Source organism: Crocodylus porosus, unplaced genomic scaffold (genome assembly GCF_001723895.1).
Source record: "Crocodylus porosus isolate Cpor-Errol unplaced genomic scaffold, CroPor_comp1, whole genome shotgun sequence".
Taxonomy (NCBI): domain Eukaryota; kingdom Metazoa; phylum Chordata; order Crocodylia; family Crocodylidae; genus Crocodylus; species Crocodylus porosus.
Genome location: NW_017728948.1, coordinates 14,892,953 through 14,911,014, shown reverse-complemented (window position 1 = coordinate 14,911,014; position 18,062 = coordinate 14,892,953). Strand labels below are relative to the sequence as shown.

The following is an 18,062-nucleotide window of genomic DNA, read 5'->3' as shown; positions in this document are numbered from 1 at the left end:
TGGCATTTGTGGGATGATCAAGTTTGGATTCCAGCATTCAGTAGAATGCCCTGTTCTGAGAAGATCAGAGACCATTGTGTCCAACACTTTACATCTCCTCCTGTTACTTTATTCCTCCTACCTCAAGAATGAGTTTGAAGAAGATACAACTTTTAAACGGATATCATAGGATCATAGGAACGTCATTTAATCCAAACCCTTGCTCAGTGCAAGACCATCCCCAACTAAACTATTCCAGCCAAATGTCTGCCTAATCTGCTCTTGAAATTTTTCAAGGAAGCTTCTTGGGAACACAGCATCTATGGATGGAAACAGACATTGTCTGACATCTCATTTGTGCTGCCTTAAAATAAAAAAAAAAAAAAAAAGTGGCACAACAGTTGAACAAATAGCTGTTTTTACCCTTTGTTGCACCACAAGACACGAAAATCAGCAGTGCAAAAAAAAAAAAAAAGGTAGTATTAGACTCTGCCACTTTATTGTGGTGGACATCTGTTACCTTGTGGTGCTTTGACCACTCAGCCAGCCCACTTTTCCTGCTGTCCCAGACCCGTGCCTTCGGTCTGGGCCAGCAGAGAAAACTACTTCTCTGTTCAGCTAGCCCTGCGGGGCTGGAGGATAGCTGATATCGTAAGTTTGGGGTAGTGGGGAAAAGTACTTCTGTGCTCAGCCAGCCCCATGAGGCATGCTGGGCAGGGAAAAACCCTGCTTTCCCTGCTGCCCCATCAAGAGTGGGAGAAGAGGTGATGTGCTTTGCTCAGTGAAATGGATTAGCTGTGCCACGACACATGGCAGCACAACTCATCTGCTCCATTCAGCGATGTCTATTTCTGTCCTATCTTCCCTACTGTGTCTATCAGTACCTTGCTTAAATGCAGTGAGGGAGTTCGGCATGTTAGTCTGAAGTTAGGCAGAAGGCAGGGCAAGGCACCTAAGACTAACTCAGTCAGAGAGGCATGAGCATTTGCAGGCTACATCCTGGCTTTAGCAGATACTATGACAGCATCTGATGAAGCTCGTGCTTGTCTGAATGAGTTAGTCTGTATGGTGCTGCTCTCCCCTTCCCTGCCTTCTGCCTTATTTAAATATAGTAATTAAATATAGTCATTTTTCAAACATCAATTGTTTTATGCTTGATCTAAAGGCATTAGCATTTTCTGTCCCAAGGTATATGCTTCCCTAATGTCAAAAGTAAAAGATGAAAGATTAAAAAAATATGGGTGTTTAATGCAAAACATTGTAGATGGTAGCAAATTAGTGATGCTTATTCCATGTTCATTTGAAACATCTAGTCAGAGACTGCCTTTAACATTATCTAGGGTTAGCAAAAACATATTTCAAATAAGTATGCTGTGACATCAGTTTTGTGAAAATAATGACAGATTGTTTTAACAGGGATGAGACATTGAACTGACTTTGCTCATATTCCTGGACCTTTGGATCAAAGCGGTTCAGTGTCATATTTTTTTTAGCCGATACAAACAGTGCATCACTCAGATGTGCTGACATGCTGATAATGAAAGTCAGGGCACACATGCCATTCATTACACTAGGTCTGTGTTCTCTGGGTATCTCTTGCATTCAAAGCATATTTTTCTTTTGGATCATGTTACTTTTTAATGTATTTGTCCCAATACTATTTAGTCACAAGATGATTATGTCTGCATTAGTACTACCAAAAGAGTCTCTCTGGTATCTTGGCTTTTGTTTTAAAAAAAAAAAAAAAATCTTCAATTTTTTTATTGTTGATTTAGACTTTTAAAAGTGTTTTAGTGGATCCTTTTCTACTTATAACAGGAGCTTGGAGTTCACTGCCTTTCAGACTGAGAGTCTATCCAAACCTTTTTTTGTTTTAAAGTGAAAATCTACTTAAAAGTGAATGTGTAAACACATTGACAAGAACTTTAATGCAAATTTACATAATCAGAGTAATGGAACAAGAGAAATATTGAAACTGGAAATTCTTAGTTGTAGCTATCCTACCAATAGCTGAATTCTGAGACGACATCTTCAGTATTAGTATTATAGCACCTTGGGGTACGTACACATGTACTGTCTGACAGTTGACTTAATTTTTTTAAGTCGATGCAACTGTCAAAGTATACGAACATATGTGGAGCAGAATTGACTTGCGTGTGGCACACGATAATATACTTTGAAGGTGTATTACCTTGAGTTGCATTAGTTAAGTTGACTTAGTTCAGCAGGGGTGCAGACAGAAATGCGGCTCCTGGCTGTAACTTGGAAGGATTTTTGCAAACTGTTCTGAGTTACAATGTTACCCCAGACCAAACAGAAATTCACTGTTGGTTCCAGGGGAGAGGGGAATCTAGCTGGGGCTGGGAGCCTGCAGCCAGGTTCCCATAGCAATGGCCAGGTTCTCTGCCAGTACTTGCTGTTTTCAGAATGGGAGGGGGAAAGGCAGAGGAGGGAGCTTGTCCTTGGGGCTCCCCAGCTGGTGCTGAAGGGTGGAGTGGGTGAATTGCAGCCCCTGCCCTCCTCCCCCACCTTGGAGGGGGAGGCTTGCAATACAGCAACAGACTGGGCACTCAGCAGACACAAGTTACAAAAGATGCTACATTGTGTAACATCTTTATCTGATCTTCATGCAATGAGGGGGTCAAACTTTCACCCAATCAGCCATTTTTAAGCTGTTTGGAGCCGTGCACTTGTGTTTGGTACAGCTAGAAACTTAAACTGCTTTTTGTGGCCAGATCAGGCAAAAATTGTCACTCTTGTCTGCACCCAAGATGTCTGCCACCATGTCAAGTAGCTGTACAAGTGTATGTTCTGATGTGGCTTAACTTAAGTTGACTTAGTTAAGTCAACTTATTTAAGTCAACTTAGTATATGAAGACAGACTCTGGGAAACCTAATTATGATCCAGGATCCATTGTCTTAGGCACAGTACAAACATAGAACAAAAAGGTGGTTGTTGCCCCAAAGAACTTAATTCTATGAACGTTTCCTATGTGAATCACCACTGTAAGTTATTTGAATGCCTAGGGCACTTTTGGAGAGCCGCAAGCCAAATTTCTGAAACAAGTTGCAAAATGTGTTATTCATGTAGTGTGTCCTGTGTGGAGACCTCAAATCATTGTTCTGTCTTGATGCTATACTCTGAAATAATATGTGGTAAGATCAGTAATTCTGAAATAATTGGTGAGGGAAGTGACAGGTAAACCTGATTTATGCATTTGTGGTGATATTTGTGAACATAAGACTCAGAGGGGACTTGGTGGCAGCCTATAAGTATATAGGGGGTGCATATCAGGGACTGGGAGAGCATCTGTTCACCAGGGCTCCCCAGGGGAAGACTAGGACTAAAGGTCATAAATTGCTAGAAGACCACTTTAGATTAGACACAAGGAAAAACTTCTTTATAATTCGAGTGTCCAGGGTCTGGAGTTGTATCACCTCTGGGGGAAATTTAACACCTACTCCAGATATCTTCAAAAAATGTCTGAATGCTCACCTTGCTGCGGTCTTCTGATCCCAGCAGCCTTTTTTTCTGCCCGTGCACAGGGGGGGCTGGACCTGATGATCCCAAGGGGTCCCTTCCAGCCACTAACATCTATGAATAAGTAAGGAACCTGGATTGTAGTTGGAGTAAGGTAATGTAAAGCCTGCATACTTGTGCTTCCACACAGAAATTTACAAAAATGCTTGTATTATATAGAAGAATGAGATGGGAAGTCCTGTCTCAAACTATGGAATGCCCTTAATATTGGATGACTCCAAAATGTATTTTAGTTCATTTTCAAGGCAACAGCTCAAAACATCAACAAAAAGAAAAACTAATATTTGAATAGCTTATTTGCCTCAGGCAAAATGTTCAAATAGGCATCAAGAAGACCTTTAAATTTTAAGAGGTCACTTTTCTGATACAATTGTTTTGCATGGACACAATCTGAAAAAGTGTTTATTTAAAATATAATATATCTGCCTATGAGCACAGTTGTATAGCCTGCTTTGAAAAAAAAATCATTCCTTTTATATACAGGGATTCTCCTTCCTCTAAGGAATTACTGCAGAATTTAGCAATATTCTTCCTTTACATATTAAATTAATGAATAGTTTAAAATAGTTAAAACTAGCAGTTCAGAAATGACAACTGCTATGCAACTCAGAATAATATGATTAAAAATACATTTTTAACACAAAATAGTCTGAAGATCAAATTCCCCTAGGGTCTGTTCTAACCTCTACCAGATCCTGATAGAATGTTTCTCAGAGGAACATAATCTTCTAGAAAAAGAGTGTTTTTAGCTTTGTAATGTACCCCTGATGTGACTTATGTCTCTCCTGCACAGAAGAAAAAACACAGCCCCAAATCTGAGCAGCTATGAATAACTGGTGAGTCAGCTTTAAGTTTGCTGAGGGTATTTTGATTCATTTCATTCCCTACGCATCCCTTGTATGTGATGTTTCTTTGAAGCTTGTTGTAAAAATTAACACTACCCCACTGATCATTGTGGAAATCATAGAAGAGGGCCAGAGGTACTGCTTTTCCCCATTCTTATATGAATGCCTTTGGAGCAAAATAGTTGAGGCTGGGATACAGAAGTAAAGCTTACATTGTTAACAGAAACATTTTTTGGCTCCGTCTTATACATTAACATCCCATACATCTATAGTAATAGCCCATACAGCCTAAGAGTAGTTTATTATACAGTAATTTTCAAATTTTCAAAGTTGACTTTTGTTAGTATAGATCTTTGCCTCCTTAATTCTATCAGGACATCTACAAAACTGGTCTGTACCTTGACTCTCAAGTTGCATATTCTCACATTGCCATACAAGGCTGTTCACCAACTTTCTAGTAGCCAGTGATGCCTGCCAGGAAAGAAAATATATGGTTGTGGCCCATATCAAGATGACTGAGTCATTTGGAGATAATTGCTTAAACAAGTGGAAATTTGCTGTTTCCCCCCCCACTTTTTCTTGTCCTCAGCTTAAAAATCAACAAAGAAAAATTCCTATTATTACTTACACAGGGGATAAAATTAACCAGGGAAGAATAATAGCCTGTCTAACAACAAATTAAATAAACCCCATGACAGAGATGAAATCATGTTCAACCCCATCATTTATACTGCCATAAAGATGTGCCTAGCTTGTTTGGGAGCGTTTCCTATATCTTTACAACACAGCATACCAGATTTACCTCTCCGTACAGGGCTGGCTAAAGACTGCACGTGCCAAGCAAACATCACAGAGATGACTCTACTAAATGCTTACAGCACTTTGGCATCTCCTAAATTTTTGGCATGGTGATGATTAGATATTCAGAGAGTTGTTCTGTTCTTCCCCCCTAATGAAGACACTAATGATCTATGTGTCCTTTATGGGATGGGAAGCACACCTGGACCCATCACCAAGCAGAAGGTCTATAAACTAGCCAAGGGACTTGGTTGCATATAAACATATTGAACTCAGAGTAACGTGTACAGGTTCTGCTCTATTCCAACAGTAGATCCAAGGACTGACTACAAGTGATCCAAGATCCAAGTGATGACCAACAGCACCCAGCCATATTTTAAGTAAAACGTGTTTATATGCATGCTCATCCCTGCTATTAGCTATAAAACTGATGAATCTGGCACAAAGTATTTTGTATAGCAAGCATCTCCCAGGTCTTCAGAATGAGGTTGAGCAGATAGTTTATTAGACTGCAAGAGGATGAATCATATTTTCCAGCAATTGGGTCATTCATCCTCAGATTTCTTTGCCACACACAAAAACAAGTATCACATTTTCCATTTCAAAGAGGATCTAAATTCAGAATCTCTATCAGGTAAATTACTCTCCTGTGGTTCCCAGGAGAACGCCCATAGTACTCCGAGGACCATGACAAGCCACTGCCGGGATTTCATAAGTAGCTTCTGCCTAGTCAAGGCAGTGTTAGTACCTGGTATTGATGCATTTATCAATTTGTTCACTGGAACACTTTTCTATCCCTACAACATTTGATTTCTTCACACAGAAGGAATAGCTGCTTCAAATTTAGCTTCTCTCCAGCTCAGAACCCGGCTGCTTCAAGGTTATAATGGAATCCAATTTTCAGTACTGAGGCTTCCAGTCTTTAACATAGATTAAATGTGGTCTGCCCTCTGGTGAAAACTTATTAGAGAAAGTGATTTCCTCTGCATTACATAAATCTAATAGTCTTACATCATAGGATAACTACTTCATCTCATATATAGTGTTATGCCAACTGAGCCAAAACCTTGCCATGATGATAATTAAACACAGTCAATTGAAACAACTTTGGGATTTTGAATTTAACAAAAATAATCAGAAGTAGCAAATATCAGAAATCATACCTAATGTTGAGGTATTATTTTTGGCTATGATAAATCATTGTGATATGTAGTAGTAGTCGAAAGTACCACCAACAATTCAAAAGTAAAATGGGTAAATTAACCAGAAGTTCTGGGGCAAGCAATTCTTTAAGTCTAACTAAAGGCATACAGTTTGTATATTCTATTATATAGCAAATGTATTGGCCCTTTTATTTTGCCATAATATAAAGATCTGAGTCTGCAGGATTGAAATTTTATCTGACAGCTGTTTAGCATGTGTCTGCATCATCAAGTCAGCAGTCAAGTAGGATTAATCTTCTATGCAACTTGAATGATTTTTAGAACCAGAGACCAGTTCAATTTTTTTTTTCTTCAGTGTCTGCAGTATGATTACTTGTAACCTTTATATTGCGTTTACATTGGACGAATGCTTTATGCCCTCCTTTTCCATCCACATCCACAAAAGTGTTGGTATAATCTGTTCCTCTAAGGGGTAAGTGGAAAGAATTGTAATGTGTGTTTACCCAAAAGGGAATGTAGTCACTACTGGAAAACCAGTAATCTCGGTCTTCATTCAAGGTGTTTACATCCCCTCTGTTGTGTTGACCTTAGACATACAGTTCAATGATTACAGTTACTGGTACATAGTCTTTATTCGGCTAAAATTACCTTAGAGTACCTGATTTCATTTACCCAAAATATACCAAACACCTGAACTACCTTAGTATTCTGGTATTTGTTTGGTACTGTGAAAGATAAAAGGTTGACCTAAGCAGTTTACTTTCAAATCTTGGAAAAAAGATTTAATTGGGTATCTTCATATATTATTTAAAAGAAATGATCATGGGTTTTCTTTACCTGTGAACCTATTGCCTATAAAATTTACGTCCAAATTCTTGTATCTTTGTTGTGTTGTCGTCATGACTTCCACAAAAGTACAGAATGTTAAATAATTGCCTTTTTCTTAAAATATTTCTTTTAATTTTATATGTTAGAGGAGTATTTCATTAGCTGTTCTGTTTGATTGATTGATTGATACACCTTTCATACAACACTAGCTTTAAAGGCTTCACAGTCTTTGTTAGAAAGCAGGGCAAGATGGAAATTTTGAAACTGGAATTTTGCAAAAGCTATACATGCATAAGAAAGAAAATCCATCTCCCACTTTGAGTGATTGCTCCATATGTATGTTGTAAGGGTTCTTGAGAAGAGAACAGAAATGTAGTGAGACTTACTTTTCTGGACTTGCGAGAGATTTTGTGCCCCACCCAGCTTGCATTGCCACCCAAATGTCTGCTTCTTTCTGTTTTATAACATGGTATTATCCTTTTATTCAAGGGGAAATACAGTAGCTTGAAGTCAGGACTAGTTAATGGACAAACAGTCTAATTTTAAGAATAAAATGACAGAATGGCCAGATCCAAACCGCCTTTATTTAGGGGCTGAACACCAAATAGTTAGGCACCTTGCCCCAGGAGAGCAGTCCAGATCAAGATCAAAAGGCCTTCAAGGAACCTCATTCTGTGTAAGGAATGAGAAGATCTGGCTGTTTTCCACAGCCAATCCAAGGTGGTGAGCAGGGAGGGGGGGCCTATAACTATTAGAAAGTATTGGGCACAAGTTGTGTCTCAACTCCTCCTCCTTGGAGATTAGGAATCTGACTCCGTAACTGCACATTAGGCATCTTGGTTACTTTAGGATGCAGACTGCCCACAGAGGGAGCCTTTTACTGAATCAGATTAAGCTCATACTGGGTGCATCTATATGAGATGCTACTGTGCAGTAGCAATGAGCAGTTGTGCAGTAGCTTGTTGCCACCATGCGGTAGCGCTGGCAAGCACTGACTGATGCAACACTACTGCACAGTAACATCTGAAAAAAAAAGTGTGTGAGGACGCTGCTGTGCAGTAACACTAGTTCCTGCGAAGTCATTTAGTACTTGCTTATGCAAGTACTAAGTGACTTCAGTAACAACTGAGCAGTCCGCTGCATGTGTGGACGCGGCCACTGACAGCAACAATGAGTTCAATTTAAAACATGGGTTAGGATCAGAGGATACACACTAATGGGGCCCTGCCCATTCTCTTTGCATTTACACTAGAAAATTTGGGCTTATAGTTATCTACCTGTGACAGTGGTGGAGACTAACATTTTGAGAGCATGGCTATATGACAAGGTGTCTGAAACACAAGACCCTGTGACCCGTGTCTACAGAAGCTGCCTTCATTTCTATAAGCTATTAAGCTACACCAGTGCTGTTTTGGAGGTGCTAATTTTCTTAGGTGAGGTCCTTGTCTTCACCATAATCCTATCCCCACAGCAGAGGATATCAAAATAAAGTGCAGATATGAGCGGGTTTATGGCAATCATTAAATAAGTGTATGGTTTGACTGTGCAAAGTTAAATATGGCAATATAGATGTTTTAATATAGCAATAATGCATTAAAACTTCTATACTTTCTTTTAATTTAGCAAGAACAATTACCATATTTTCTCATATAAAACATTCATGTCCTTCCCTCCCCACCCCCACAAAACCAGGTGGGAAAATTTGAGTGCAAATTATATGGAGGTGATACTGGTCACCAGGGAGCCATAACAATTAATGCTGCTAAATCTCCAGGTATCTGGGGATCCCCTGGGTCAGCAAACATATTACCACATGCTGGATCAGGCTCTTGCATAGAGTCAGTCCACCAGTGACCCTGGCATGGTTCAGTTGTGGACTGAGTCTCAGGCCCCAGTTGGACCTGGTATATAGCCCCAGAACCAAGATCTCCAAACTTCAGGTTGATCCAAGGTAAGAACTTTTTCCATCTTTGAGCCTTCCAAAAATTAGGGTGCATGTTATATTTAGAGGTGTACTGCATGTGAGAAAATATAGTAGTTTAAAACTGTATTATTAAGTTATTTGTATCAAGTTTACAAAGCTTATATAAATTACCTTTCTTTACAGCTGTTTATACATTGCTTTATGTGATCACTTCCCATTACAGACTGTGCTCTTTAATGGCTTACTCAGACCACCTTTCTCCACGTCTATGTAGAGCACTTAAAATAATGCAATATACCTATTGCATGCAGCCCACTAGCCTGCTTTGTTTTGTCTTATGTTTCTCTCTTCCCATTCTACCTGACAACAGCAGTGATGCTCTGTATTATGCCCCTCCAGGCAGGAAACATGACAATATCTGTCAATCAGGTACAGTACAATACAGTACAGTCTAGTTTACATCTTTACCTCAGCTGTTCGCTTCATATATGCTGGGAGTTGGGAGAAGCTATTATTATGATTCTTTGGTTTTGTTAAACTTTCTTATTTTGTGTCTTCACAAAAAGAAAGTAGGTGAATGAAGACAGGAAAGAAGAAGAGTTGGAATGGGAAGGAGGAGGTATTACAGGAGAAAATCAGAAGGGGATTACAAAGCAAGCCATTCCTTCCTAGCTCTAGGCCCTGAGTTCAAGAAGCAGCTCTGCTTTCCAAGAGCTCTTCTGTTCATGTTACAATGAATCCCAGTAATATCTTTTCCCCCCTGGGGAACAGGTGCACTTTACAGGCTATGAGATTTAAAGTCCTGAGGGTCTGATTGTCTCTGCAGTGCTGTCATGCTCAGCTTCCCTTTTCCCTGGTTCTAAATAGGAGAATTTGCCAGTTCTTTGTTCCCTCAACTTCTTTCCAAATAGAGCACTCTCATTGAGGGTCTGTAAGGGCTCCTTTTATTTCAAGGAAGAAAAGTCCTCAAAGAAAGACATTGCAGTCCACCCAGCTTTTTGCTGGCTAGCAAAATGCTGTTTATATTAAATAGTATAATTTATAGTGGCATCATCAAAACTGGTTTGTCTCAGAAAATCAAAGTTTCCCAAATAGTTCCCCAAGAATTTTGATTCCAGGTCTGTGCAGATTGATGTAGGCTCTCATGATAGCAGCACAGATATAAAGAACTGCTTTTCTACATGCTATATGCTGCCCTAGAGAGACACAGGATAGAGTATCTTACTGGCTATTTTTGAGCATGTCTATAATATGTTAAATTGTGCTAGGAAATGCTACTGTGGAAATGCATCCTGTCTACTCATTTCCACTCCACACATGCTAAATTTGGAAAAAGGTCCTAAAGCTTTTTTTAGCACAGCACTCAGGCTCTCTTTCTTGGGCATGCTCACAAGAGTATCAGCCATGCCACAGTCACCATCTCTCACTTGCGAGAAAAGAAGGATACTGACATTTATTTCTACTTCCTTCACTTTTCCTCATAGTCAGTGGCTTATGATAAATTCTTTCTTGGTATATAATGTGACCACTTCTTCTGCATGTGAAAAGTATCTCCTGTATACAACAGTTGCATTCTCTCTTTTTACGACAGCCTAACCACAGACCAGTTCTACTCTAAGAACTTTTTTATTATCTAATGTGTTCAAGGGTTGCCACACTTGAATCTGTGGGTGAGTTTTCCCCGGGAGCTGCTTCCTTTTAAAACCATGCATTTCATAGCTCTAACTTTGGCTGATAGGGTTGGAAAGATTAAATCCTTTATCACCAGTTTTGTTTTCCCAATCCAATAGTGTTCTACTTTCACTTGGAAGCTATCCCAAAACCTAACAGACCATGAACATTTGTTTCACTGACCATATGTATAGCCAGAGTGATGAGAGCTCTCTTCTGTGAGATGAAGGGCTTTATAAAGTAGGTGCTTAAATTTCAATTTTGTTTGCAACTATTCTGTAAATCTAAGCTCTTTGTTCTGAACACTGTTACAAGGGCTGGGAGATGTGATACCTCTACTGCTTATTGGCAAAAAGTCCATGCCTATAAGCCATAACCAAGGTTTGTTAAAAGTCATTTCTTCCACAGGATGTCCACCCAAAGAGTTAGGAAAGTATCTGTTTCCTTGCTTTATTTGGGGAACCACCTGGTCCAGGCCCACACATTTTTTGCTCACATGTCATTTGGTCCCAATATTAGTAACAAATTCTACATTTGGAAAAGTGATCCTCCAAGAGCCTTTTAAATTTAATCTTTCTCAGAAGTTTCTACCATTTATTACAACCAGTAGTAGCTGGAGCTTTAGATGGGCAAAGGGGGACAAATGCATGGCAAAGGAAGATTAGTCCTGGGTAATCAGGCGTGTTATGCTTTTCTATGAACAAACTCCCATGAGGTAGGGTAGGTATACTTCACTTAATTTACTTTCCCCCAGTCTTTCATGCTTTAAAACAGGGGTTTGGCAACATTTTGGAGGTGGGCAAGGGGCAGTGCTTTAACTGAGCTTAGTACAGAGCATGGACATCTGATCTGGCCTGTGCATGCACTGTTGTTGTCACGATGCCTGCTGTGGTACCACTGCCACTTTTCTTTACTCCCAAGTCAGAGCTTCCTGCTGCTGAAGCCTCCTGGCTCTGCAGGCTCAATAAAATGGCTCCTTGTGCCAGATCTGGCCTGTGGACCATAGGCTGCCAACCCCTGCGGAAGTTCTTAAACTGAAGCGAAAGCAATGAGCTGTACTCTAGTACTACTGACAGTTCAATCAGTTCCTACTTCCTATAACCCTAACAGTTCCTATCCTTCAAGGTGAGATGGGAGAGGAGGATTATGAGCAACTGGGTTACCTGTGAGTAACTTTTTTCCATTTTGAAAAGCACTATCTAGCAGGTCTTGCACTAGCAGTCTGTACAATTTTGTGGCTTTGTCATTAGTGAAAATGCTTGCATTTTTTAATTGCCACTAGGTGGCAACTGCATACAAGTCAAATAATCTACCTAGGACTGCAGATGCGCACTGAGCCCAAGCTCTGATGCTACTATGGTGACTTTGACCGCTACCATACTTTCCCTGCATGGTGAATCTTACAGACGTGACTTTGGAAAGAACATCTTTATGCAAGTTGTTTCTCAAACACCTGTAGAAATGTAAATAGCTAATAAGTATCTCTTACTCTATGCAGAGGGAGTCACTGTGGCCAATACATAAAGAACTGGATTTTCCAAATAGTCTCATAATATTTATTTTTTCATCTTTCTGTAGTACAGTCTTTTTAGAGCAGTGGGATGTGCATATCCAGCTTAAGGTGGAGGCAGTAATGGGAAAGCCCTCATGACTCAACATTTGTATTATTTTCCTATGGCAAATGTACTGCCGCAGGTAAGGGACAGTTTCCCTTTCTACTTCAGCAGCAGCCATTGTCCTTAGTCCTGAATTATCTCAGAGACCCAAGCTTTTAGTTCTCTTCTCCTCCTTAGCTGAATTGTGTCAGTGTATCTTGGCGCACAACGTGACTAGTGATGTCCCCATTTTGAGCAAATGTGTTTTTTAGGTGAGAAGAGATCACTGTTCTTACCTTCCTTCAAGAAAGAGAGAGAGCAAAATTTAACTCTGAAAAAGAGAGAAAAGAAGAAAAAAGAGAAAGAAATACAAAAACTCAAAGGAGACGCATGACAGCTTCAATAGAAGCATATTAATTACTTACTCATGTTTGTGTTCTGTTGCTTTACACTCTGAGGTTTGAGTACATGCCTAACAATAGCAACAGCTCATGAAGTGACAGGATCAACCACCATATCAGTGTCTGTGCAAAGTAGTGGAACCCAGCTTAGCCAACAGATGAAGTAAATAGCCAGCTGCCACCTTGCATCTGTTCAGTCTAACCTCTTTGCTATTTTTAAGTTATTTTTTTCTTTCTATGTCATCTCTACACTGAAAGACTAGAGGAACTAGACACACTCATTTTGGTGAGTGGCTTTAGTCAATGCTTTTAGTTTTTAAAGAGTATTTTCTTTAGGGCTCTAGGCCAATGCTGGGATTCAGCAGCACTAAATGCTCACAGAAATAATTAAGATCTGCCTTGATTCTGCTTGGGAAGCCACCTCCTCAGTCATTTCTAGGCCCTCTCTTTACTTTTTAGACTTGGATGAATTTTTCTATGTCCCTTTTGAAGTTCTTAGATCTTCAGACATGAATGTGAACCTAGTTTTTCTCTTGTTAGTGTGCACACTTTGGAGATCAGTATGTTAAAGGTGGCCAAATTCAGGCTGAAGATAACCACAGAAGAGGCTGAAGTGGTTTTGCTATACTGCTGTATTTTCCTGGTTTGTGCACACATACCGATTAGAATGTAACAGCTCAAAATGTACATCTGTCCATGGCCTGAGCTGTAGTGGAGAGGGCAAAAGATCAGGATGGCCTTTTGATTCCTCCGGTGCTACTTCAGAATCCCATATGAGTGAATTCAGTAATGATCTCCTAGGAGTTGGAGACCCTGAGGAAAAGGGGGGGTGAAGACTCTTGTGATGGCTGTGTATACTTCTGGATAGTAGATCCAGCAGTGGATCTATCCATGCTGAACTGGTTGGCATCAGACAGAAGGCAGTTGGGGTTTGCCAGTTTCCAGCTTGTTCCCTGCTTCACCTCTATTTCCTGCCCCTTGCCTCCCACAAAGAAATGTCTGATTTCTGCCAAATAAATTGTTGGGAAAGCAGGGCTACAAGAGAGGCTGGGATACTTGACTTCTCACTGACTTCCAGCAAAGCAGTTTATGAATGCCTCCTGTGAACATAGGTGATGCGCAGGGAGGGCACGGGGGGACATGTGCCCCCCCTGAGAGATGCTGCCACTGGCTTTTGTGGCGGTTGCCGCCCCCTCCCTCACTGCCAATGCAGCCACCAGCGGCTGCGGGCAGTCCCCACTCACTGCCACTAACAATGCAGGTCCCCACTTGCTGCTCACTGCCATGGTGTCCCCCCCCAAGTCACGGGAGGCACCAGTCATACATGGCTGTGAAAGTATTAAACCAGTATAATTGGGTGATAACTACATGTCATTTCTTACTGTACAGTGAACTACATGTCATTTCTTACTGTACAGTGAATTTTACACTGATATACAAGTTGTATAGGCTGTAGTAGCAGAGGCATCTTGCTACTACAGCCCAGACATGTGAGTTCAAGCCCTGCTTTTGTAGATAACCTTATCCCACATTAGGACATAGTAATTGCATCTCAGAGGATGCATCTACATGTCCATTAATGTGCTTTAGTTAATGCGCATTAAATTGATTACCCCCATTATGAGGGTTCCTCTATGTGAGTGTGGAGACTGCTTCAATGCTCTGTAATTACAGTGCATCAGAGCAGACTTGATTAATCAATCGCCATGCTCCAGCAGTCTCCTGTGTCTTGGTTATCAGTGTCCCTGTGCTTCAAAATGGTGGTAGGGGGCACTTGAACTGAAGCTTGTTTAAAGAGTTTTAGTTCAAGCACCTCCACCATGATTTTGAAGCACGGAGATGCTGGTACACTAGACACTGCAGCGTTTTAATTAAAGTGGCTCTTAGAGCTACTCTAATTTAAAGTGCTACCCCCCTCACCCTCAGAGCATTTTTATAGATACCTATGATTTTTTTTTTTAGTGACACTCTAATGCACATTAAATAGACTAAAAATGTCGTGAGATACTAGGAAAATGCACATTAACTAAAGAGAATGATTTTTAAGTGATGCGTAATGTGCGTTAGCCTATTGAAATATGCATTAGCTAAATAGCATGGGGTCCCTGTAGACATGCAGGGATGCTGCTGTGACACGCTGTAATTACAGGGAATTAATCAAGTCTGCTGGAGCGTGCTAATTAGCACACTCCAGCAGCCTCAGTGTCTTGTGTATTTGGTGTCCCCATGCTTCAAATTAGTGGTGGGGGTGTCAAATGAGCTTTAGTTAAAGATGTTGCCATTTTGAAGTACAGGATGCTGCATACACAAGACTGTGTGGGCGCTTTAATTAAAATTGCTCTCAAAGCAGCTCTAATTAAAGGCATCTCCTTACCCCTGGAGCATGTGTAAAGATGCCTATGGTTTTTGTAGTGATGCTTTAATGTGAATTAAAATAAGCGAATGCGTGTTAAAGTGCATGTGTTGACGCACCTAGAATAACATAACATGTTTGCAGTATGGTACTGAATATGTAAATTTAGGGGCTCTTCAGAGTTATCCCAGCGAGGCTATAGCCACTTTTTTGCAGTACAAGAATGTCTGAAATCATCATGTTAGCAGTGATATTGAGGAAGACCAGGATTAGTTTTCCTTTTTGTCTGTTTCCATTATTATAATTTTAATTTAATTTACTCTTTAGTTTGTGTGGTTGTGAATTTTAAACTGCATAGTGACATTTCTAATTTTAAAAATGCACATTCCCGGTATACTCAAATCCACAAACATTATGTAATTTTGGTATGTTCTTCTCACTACTTTCAGATGAGTTATCTGAAATTATAACAACTGAAGTTGATACATGTTACCACATGCTAGATGTTACAAATTACAAGTTAGTGTATGCTTTCTGTCTAGATGATAGTGTGCAATGACACAAAATAGCAAGAAGTTATCATGGGTGGCACATGTTGCACTTTGCTGACAGATGTGTTACTGGATGCAATCATTCCTATGAGCCTATATCTCCAGAAATAAAAGGTAGTCTACTAGCTGCTGGTTATACCTAGGCTTACATTGTGTTCTCCACTGATACAACCAGATACTTCTCAACTTTTTATCTTGGCGGATTTCATAAACCTACTAAACAATCCTTAATATATTTTTTTTATACATTTAAAAATGCTGCTGTAGAATCTGGGACAAACTAATGGAAGCTGCAGAAGAATCTATGCCTCTAGCTTAGTGTAGGAATCATAGACTCTTAGAAAATGAGGGTTGGAAGGGACCTCAGGAGGTTGCATCTAGTTCAACCCCCTCTCAAAGCAGGACCAGCCCCAACTAGATCATCCCAGCCAAAGGAATATGAATTGCACACACTGTCTAATTGAAATCAGCTTGTTTGGTGCTACTGCTTCTGAAAATTTATTTGAAATAAGGCAGGTTAAAACATAAAATTGCTTACTGATTATGTTATATGATGCATCCACAGATTATGTTCAAGGAGAATCTTTTTTCCCCCTATATCATTCAGTCATACTCCCCAAACTTCAGACAACTGTTTTACAATTTCTTGAGACTTCTAAGGTTTTCACTTGAGTCCCATCTTTACAAATAGCATGACTCAATCAGCAATCCAGTCTGATTGATTGGAGGGTTCATGGTAAAGAAGGGCAAGGAACTCCACATGAACTTGTGCAGTCACAGGATAGTAGCAGCACTCTATGCTCAGATTAACAGGTGATATTGCTAGTATCAGTGAATATATGACACACACGCTAATGGTTTATAACAAATATATTTTTGTTTTCCTAAAACTTTAAAAAAGCATTTTTAGTTGCTATAAATATTTACTCTTAATTTACAGAATATTCAAGGCATCTCCAAGCATCCTGTTCAAATTATTAAGAAGCAAAACATAAAAGGTACATCAGCTATGTTTTTATTTATGTAGCTAAGACATATTTATCAAAACATTTTACTAAATGAAATGTTTTTATTTTAAAACAGAACCATATCTCAGAGATCCTGAAAGAGTAGATTCTCACTGCATTGTTTATAGTGTTGTCTTTTAAACTAATCTGCTTTCTTCTGGTTGCTCCTTCCAAGGAGGTTGTTGCCTCTTTATTGATCAATGTAAGCAAGCTCATGAAGTTGATGTTCTGTACCACTAAGGTGTTTTCTTGTCCCTAACTTGTGGTCTTTTCCCCCAATTGCAAACTTGTATAGTTGTAACCAAATGAAATTACCCTGCCTTACTGTAATAGAAAACTTAGGAAGCATTCTTTGTGTCTTCATTTCAGAAAACTTCTCAAGGGGGTGTCTTTGCTAGATCATGTAGGTCAGACTAGCAGCCAAAGACCAACTTTTCCTTTGAACAGTAGTCAGTCAGGTGTTTTATTTGATAAGGAAGCTAGGTTCAAGCAAAGATAGCGCACACAATTCTGGCATGTCCTACAAAAGCATGGCCCAAGTGATAGGCAGAGGGCTGGACCCTACAAGTAGCTGCTTAGGACCACGTTGTTGGGCTCCTGCTGTTTTGTTGTTCTTAAATGGAGTGGACCTTTGCATAATGGGGCCACCTTTCCTGAGAGGGATAAAATCACTTACTTCCTTCTATTGATCTATACACTAAGTGAAAATATAAAGAAAGAACAGATTTTCAAATAACAAAAATCTTAATATAAGTTTCTATTTGGCAGAAGAAAGAACTCTCAGGGCAATTTGCTTTTATTCTGTCTTGTTCTTAACTATTTCAAAATGTAAAAAAAAGTGGATGTAGGTGGATCATGTGCTACATGATGCATGTATCTACATGCATGCCTTACTGCAGAGTAGATTAATTAGCTCCACAGTAAAGTGTCACCATCTACACGTGAGCTGGTATTAAGTTGCAGTAAACTAATTAACTCTGCTGTCAGATAGTATTGTGTGGGAAAGTACTATTTTATGGCAGAGTAATTTGCTGCACTGAAATGCATGCATAGATCTTGACTGTGGACATAAATTGTGCCCAATCTGCCCAGTGAGCCACCAGGAGCCTGCTCCCCCCTGGCTCAAATTGATGCTGTCCCAGGAGCATGTGTAGATACTGTGCCTGGGGGCAGTTTACTCCAGTTCAAACTATTTTGGAAGTTTATTGTTTTATAACTAGGCAAGTTTAACATCAAGCTGGCCAAATGATTCATGAATCATGGGCCCTTTTCAAAACCATATTTCATAGATTTCATAGACATCAGGGCTGGAAGGGACCTCGGGAGATCATCAAGTCCAGCCCCCTGCCCAAAGGGCAGGAAGTCAGCTGGGGTCATAGGATCCCAGCAAGATAAGCATCCAATTT

The 18,062-nt window shown here is 39.9% G+C and overlaps 1 protein-coding gene across 1 annotated transcript in view; it reads left to right on the top strand.

Annotated features, from left to right (window-relative positions):
* POLN (DNA polymerase nu) overlaps nucleotides 1–18,062 on the top strand; it is a 215,139-nt gene that overhangs the window by 71,105 nt on the left and 125,972 nt on the right. Inside the window, exon 16 of the mRNA XM_019552905.1 lies at nucleotides 16,590–16,647. Within this exon, the coding sequence (XP_019408450.1) occupies nucleotides 16,590–16,647 (58 nt within the window). The remainder of the gene's footprint in view (nucleotides 1–16,589; nucleotides 16,648–18,062) is intronic.